At 36.8% G+C, this 7,047-nt stretch overlaps 1 protein-coding gene across 1 annotated transcript in view; it reads left to right on the top strand.

Annotated features, from left to right (window-relative positions):
- Positions 1 to 5,318, top strand: part of PCOLCE2 (procollagen C-endopeptidase enhancer 2) — a 30,400-nt gene extending 25,082 nt beyond the window's left edge. Inside the window, exons 8-10 of the mRNA XM_085298695.1 lie at positions 70 to 153; positions 2,142 to 2,309; positions 4,010 to 5,318. Coding sequence (XP_085154821.1) covers positions 70 to 153; positions 2,142 to 2,309; positions 4,010 to 4,140 — 383 coding nt within the window. The 3' untranslated portion in view covers positions 4,141 to 5,318. The remainder of the gene's footprint in view (positions 1 to 69; positions 154 to 2,141; positions 2,310 to 4,009) is intronic.
- The last annotated feature ends 1,729 nt before the right edge of the window (positions 5,319 to 7,047 follow it).

Below are 7,047 nucleotides of genomic sequence, written 5' to 3'. Positions count from 1 at the left end.
AACATACTGCTTAGCCAGTGTTTCAACATACGTCATTTCAACTTTATTTTGATTTTGTTCTTCCAAAAGCTTTGAAACCTACAGTTGCCCTGTGCCAGCAAAAGTGTAGGAGGAGTGGGACTCTTGAAAGCAATTACTGTTCGAGCAACTTTGGTAAGAGCAGCAAAGTTTATTTCTTTTTAATTAGTCTCTTGGGACTGCATGTTTAGACTCTCAGTAGTTTTACCAGATGTAGTTTTAAGTTATTATTAATATAAAAATATTGCCTATATCTTATGTGTGTATGTTGCATTAGTATCTGCATATCCCTCAGTACATTCCTGGAGATGTTCTGAAGTAAGTGCTCCATGTATGTCTAAAGCAAACAAGCTTTTTTTTTTTTTTTTAATTACTGGAAGCTTCTTTAATCCCTTACGCCATCCCCAGACCTTACCTGGGATGCCCCCCTTCCCCGCGGCGGTGCAGCCGGTCCGAGGAGGGCGCTGGCCCCTGCTGCTCCAGGAAGGGGGGCGCAGCTCTGCCTCGCCTTGCTAGAGCAGAGCCTGGGGGCCGTGGCTGCAGCCCAAGGCAGAACCGAGTCGCTGCAGCACGGCCCCCTCTCCACTCCTGACCGTCTGGCTGCGCAATCTGAGGCTGGTACAAGTCAGAAGTAGTTTTCAGGCTCTCTTAATTCATAACCGGCACAGCCAGCCCAGGATTAGAAGGACCAAGGGGGTGGGGGAGGCCTTTCCCGCACCTCCCACTGACCCCACGGCAGCACCAGCGCTGGGGCAGTAAATCATTTTTGCCCTCACCCTTTGTTGTATACTTGACATTTCTCATTCTTTTCCATGGCAAGAGTAAAAGTGGAAATATTTTGAACGTGACGTGACTGTGGATGAAAGCGTCTCCTAAAACAAGATCAGAAAGATCAAATATGATTTCTTCCATGTTTATTTGCTGACTTTATGAATTTAGAAAATAAGAGCTATTTCTCTTCCATTTTTTTATTATAATGTGATTTGAAGGAAAGAATATTGCTGATAGCATCTACCATTCCCTTTTGATATATAAAAAGGCCTACAAGTCAATCTAGCCTTATTAGTGCAGAAGAAAAAGAGAAGATGTTTCTATTTTCATACTGAGAGGACTCTGGGAAAAATCAGCAATCCTATCAGTATGAGGCCTTGGGCAGATGAAAATTTAGCTCCCAGGCATTAATTATTCCCTGATACTCATTTGAGAGTGTGGGAGAGCTAGGAGGGTTTTTTTGTTTTATTTTTGTTTTCCTTTGGGGGGTTTTGGGAGGGGGAATAGGAGGAGCACTGGGACTCTATAAAAAAAGACTATGATTTAAAAGATACAAGGAAAGGACCAGAATCACAGAGGCTGTAACAACAAACCCAGTCTGGTTTTATTTAATGTAAGGAAGAAAAAAGGGTGTGCCCGGGGGGAGGAGGGGGGAGGGAGAGAGAGGTGTAATTTTTAAGTTTTGCTTTGCAACTCCCTTTCTAGAGAAAGGGCTGGTATTTTGTGCAGTCTCATCATTCAGACATTTGGAATGCCAACTACCACATGCCTAAATTTAATCTGTTTGAGAAGAACCATGTTTTAGATATGTTACGTATCCAACATCGCTTTGGTACGAATGAGGCCAATGGAGACAAATCATTGGAAGAACAGGTCAAYCATTTTTCATATCTGCCTTGGTACTTGATGTAACTGTGCCCCCTCCAGGTCCTCTCCTTTTAACTTAAACCCAAATCCACAACACAAACCTGTTTGAGATACTGGCAATGAGGATCCACTGTAAGATATTTAATAATAGTAGCTGGATTGTTTTTAGTACATCTTCTTTCAGCTTTAACATTAGTTATTAAACATTACAATGTGAAATCATTCTTAATTTAAGTGATCAAACTTAGAACTGGACTTTCAAATGACCGATATATTCTAGGAACAGTTTTATATTTAAAAAAAAAAATAAAGAATGAAGCCAAAGTTTATCAATAGTGACTTATCTATTAGAGGTGAAGGCCACATTTTGACAGCCTATTTCCAGTATTGTTTGCATCCTTATTACAAGTTAATATGCTCTTCAGCCTCTGTGGTGCCTCAATATTTATTTTTTAAAAAAATGCATTGAATGTCTTTTCTTCTAGTAATAACTGGGACTGTATTCACAACAATGGCACGGGCTGGCAGTCTACATGCAACAATATCAATCATTAATGTATATAAGGAGGGAAATTTAGCAATTCAACAAGCAGGCAAGAGTATGAGTGCCAAGATTACTGTTGTATGTAAGCAATGTCCTCTGATCAGAAGAGGTAAGTACACAAAAATAACTGTTCTGCTTGTTTGTGAAAGACAAACTGCTTTTAGAAATATGACCATAAAAATCAGTAAAATTACAGTAATTGATTCTATAATCAATCAACTACTACTATTAGAATCAGTTACTTTAAGATAAAAAAAAAAGCTATCCAGATTTATATTGCATTTCTAAGGTTTATCTATATAGGGTATCTCTAAGATTTATCTATGAGTTTATTAGACTCACTTGTATCAAACTGAGTTTGAAAGATGCTGTTTTTAAAACTCACATGATGCAAAATTGGAGTCTGGTTCTCAAATGAAACAGATTTTGTTTTTACATGTATGTACTTTGGAACTAGTTTTTATACATAGTTATTTAGAAAGGAAAAACACAAGCATGCTAAACCTAAAAGAGCACTGTGTCACAGCAACTGACAAAAATCAATTCATTTTCCTGTTGCTTCTATTCTGTATACATTTACATCTCTACTGTAAAAATACTACTGGTTTTAAACTTGCTTTATATGTGCTAACAGCTAATACTTGCACAGTATTATACAGAATAAATCAACTATGATCATTTCCAAATAAAAAAAATACTGAGATTAAGTTTCATAGAATCAACTAGGTAATAAATAAATAAATAAATAAATAAAACAGTTATCAGCTCTGTGTCTCCTCAGTAAACAACAGGAAGAACAAGAACATAAATGCACCAATAACAGGGAGCTGTCAAAATAATTTAATAAGCATATGAAGAAATATAACATGCAGGACACTTCTGGTATTTAAGCACATGAATTCAAAGTGGGCAGTACAAAAGTGAAAAATCTTTGTCAGAAACTAGCTTTTGCTTTTACCTTTAGCTGTCCGGAAACTAGTCATCTGTCTGGGAGACATAACAACATCCTTGCTGGAACACATTGTCTCCTTCTAGGCAGACTGCTGGCTCCAAAACACACACTTCTGTTTCTCTTCCTAAGTCTCCTTGAATTATTTAATAGCCATTACTTAATATCTGAACTTTCTGCTTTTTCTCTCAATCCCCTATAAAATCACCCCTCCCCCCATGCCTGAAGCCCTTCTAAACCATAAAATACCTGACTGCTTGAAAGCCAGAGCTAACCATATGTAAACCCACCGCCTATTATTGGCTTTCCTGATTGCCTCTTCGTACATCTGAAAGAGCTTATCCCCTTGCGTCACTGTCATCCTATCTCACTATCCCCTTTCCCCCCATACAAATACAGTGCCTCTCTGCACCTTGATTTGCCCAGTTGGTACTTTCTTTGGGGAAGGGAAAGCAAATGAAAACACCAAGTGCACTATTCTACCTTCTGAGCACATGAGAAAATAAGACATTCTTCTCTAGGTATTAATCAATTGGTCCAGTGTTTACACTGTATTTCTAATTATTTTCAGACTCATTTGACAGTCAGTATTTACTAAATATCTATTACTCTAACTATGTAATACATATTTATGTAGCTATACAGCAAATACTTAATATCTATTCGCATTAAGTACATAAATGTACCTTATTGTATAACAAGAATGGCAAGAACGGGTAAGGAAGTACACACACTGGGTAGGAAGGAACAAATGTAAAAAGGTAACAGAGTACAAATTAATAAAGACCACAGAAATCGAACTGTACTTACCAAATCACATCCAGAACTTCTGTCCTGTAATGTCATACTCTCCTTTGTAGGTTTAAACTACATCATCATGGGCGAGGTAGAAGAAGACGGCAGAGGCAAAGTCTTGCCCAACAGCTTTGTCATGAGTTTCAAGACTAAGAACCAAAAGATCCTGAATGCCTTGAAAAACAAAACATGTTAAAACTAAACTCTGCAACTGCCTTCTATCATCTCTTCTAAATATAATTTTCACTTAGTATAAGTCATGAAAATACATCTGACCCTACACATTAAGACCATGCTTACCCATTCTTCCCACACATCCATCCAAATACACCACACAAAGTGGTTTCTATTGTATACACCTATCAAGAGAAGAACAGACCCTAAATCCTGAAGATTTGCAGACATTAGATATGAAACATACCCAATTCCAATTACTTGGAAGCTATTAATTTATAATTGTCCAATTTTTTAAGGAGTTGTGTATGTAAAATAAGAATTTTAAGTGCAATATTTATAGTAACTCATTTTAACTTAGCTTTTTTTCCTTGGAAGTTGTTTTATTATATGGATTCCAACATTATTATCTGTGCTTAATAAAATATTTCAAGATTAAATCATATACCAACTAGTTATTCATTATGTATGAAGTGGGCAGGCCAAACATAGAAACTTGTTTTTGATCATTTACATGCTTTTGATGCTTTGGGTCTTGCCTACTGTGATTGACACTACACTTCCTTACTGATTAAAGGCTTGATTTTACTTTCATTGAAGTCAGTGAATCATTGATGTGAACAGGAACTGGATTTACTCTTCAAAGAATTAGACTCAACTGTATCACAGCAACAAACCTTTCTCTACTGGTAACTAAATAATGATATTTGCTAACTAGAATAAAGTTCCCTAAGGTAAGGAAAAACATAGGAATTAATTCAGTGGTGATAAAGTACACATGCAAATAGTTTAAATTTTTGTTTCTACTGCGAAAGAAAGGACAACAGAGCAATGCTCAGTCTGGAAGCAGTAGTGTAAATAGGCTATCTGGCTAATTTATTTCATTCATGTATGTAGAAATTGAAGAAAAGTGGCATTTTTGAGAAAGGAACAGATTGGAGGCAGTTAGACAGAACATTGTATTATTTAGAGATCTTTGCCAGGTCTGTCTATTGTATCTAGTCATATATTATTCTGAATTATTCATATATTATTCTGAAACTGAAAGGTAACAACTGAAGATGGAAGAATAGAAATAGATTATAGATACAGATTAATGCCGGAGAAGTCAAAGAATAATTTGATCAGAAGCAGATACAAAATGCATGCTTTTCAAACTGTGTAAAACTTAAATATTAATAAAAATGGCATGGAACAGAATCTTGGGTCCCTTTAAGTACTTAATTGTTTTTCTTGTACATAAATACAATGTTCTTTTATTTCTTGATAATCTGTAACTATATATAGGAAACTTAGAACTAACGATTATGTATAGTCTCTACTAGAACTGCTCACTGCTTATTTCATTAGCAAATGTGCATTATGGTTTTCCTTCAATTACTGATTTTTATATATAGTGCCAACATGTACTGTCACAGTGCAACTAGGCAGCACAGTGAAGATTTAATGGATAGCTAGGCAGAAGACAAAAGAAGGGTGAGGAACAAAGGTACAAAAAGGTTATAAAACAGCTCAGTGGTATAACCACACTTTCCAGATCGCTATGCCTTTGCCTTATTCACTAAACCAAACAGCATTTCTCCCTATGGAAGTGATAGTGACACTGATATACAAATCAGTTTTGTAATTTTACACCTCACTTTCCAGTAGCAATTCCTATATAGATTAAGGATTTTTAGGCATTGTACTGTCTGTTTTCCCYTGCACCAGCCTGGAGAAAAGCAGGGTGGAACTCATGCTCAGAACTGTCTTGAACTACAATAATCTGTTTTTGAGGACATGACCATCTGTCATGCAGCTTTTTCCAGTAAGGCATGAAGAGCCTGGCAGTCTGTTCCTTTTCTCCCAAACAGTAAGTAGGGAAGGCTCCTGTCTGCCTGCTCTCCTCAACTCTCTCCAAAGACCAGTTTCTTTCCAGTCTGGACATTTCTTTTCACAGAGCCTCAAAAAGCATCTTCTTTTTCCTTCACAAAAWAAAGGTAAGTTCTATTTAACATTTTAAATTACTCTAACATATTTCCCAGGGCTGGCAAACACACTGCAGTAGGGAGGATACACAAAAGCCACATAAATACACCCTCTTAGACTTACGTGCTCACTGCACATAGAACCTAACTGGATTTCTGCTACTGCACTGAAGAGCCAAGGCTGATCAGCCCATTCGTGGAAAAAAAAGCATAGGCAGTGCAGTGGCCCTGCAAAGGGGAAACAGGAGCCAAGACATGCACAAAGAAACATGGAACACTGCCAGTTTTTCAAGTGAAAATCAGCTACAGAAAGTAGGCAACTTTCTAAGAAGAAAGCAGTTTTAAAAGTAACAATAAATTTCAGATTTTTCAGATTTTAAAATCTATTCTGCAAAGAGAATCAAACAACTGCAATATAATTTCTGAAAGTACTTCAACAGAAGTAATGAGCAACCAAACATACTTTATCAAGAGAGCAAAGTGACTAGGGATAATGAATGGTTTTCACCGTTCGGCTGCAAATGACGGTGGCATGAAATTTTCCATCTCCTTTCTTTATCTACAAGATCAAAAAAAAAAAGTTAGGTAAAGATAGCTCTGTGGAAAAAAAATGCATTAATTTAAAAGGAGAAAAAATAACAATGACAAAAATGAACAGCATTGCACAACACTACCACACTGAACTAAATTGGTGATATCACACAAGTAGCAGGAAAAAGTTACATACTATACACCACTGCACTGGACAAAAGTGGTAGCCTTTTTGGAGGAGGAGATCCATGTCAAACGGATATAACTGTCCGACTGTATCATCTGAATGTATTTGTCTTCATGGACAAATGAATGGCTCRTTCAGTGGATGAGGCCATAAGAGGTCTTACCAGCTAGATCTGATAAGGATCTACAATTGATGGAATTCAGACCTGGAACTTTGTTCGGGGTATTTTTGTAATTTAATTTTG

This window comes from Rhea americana, unplaced genomic scaffold, assembly GCF_003343005.1.
Source record: "Rhea americana isolate MKP2758 unplaced genomic scaffold, rheAme1 scaffold_14, whole genome shotgun sequence".
NCBI classification, from domain to species: Eukaryota; Metazoa; Chordata; class Aves; order Rheiformes; family Rheidae; genus Rhea; species Rhea americana.
This window is presented reverse-complemented; position numbering and strand designations above follow the sequence as displayed.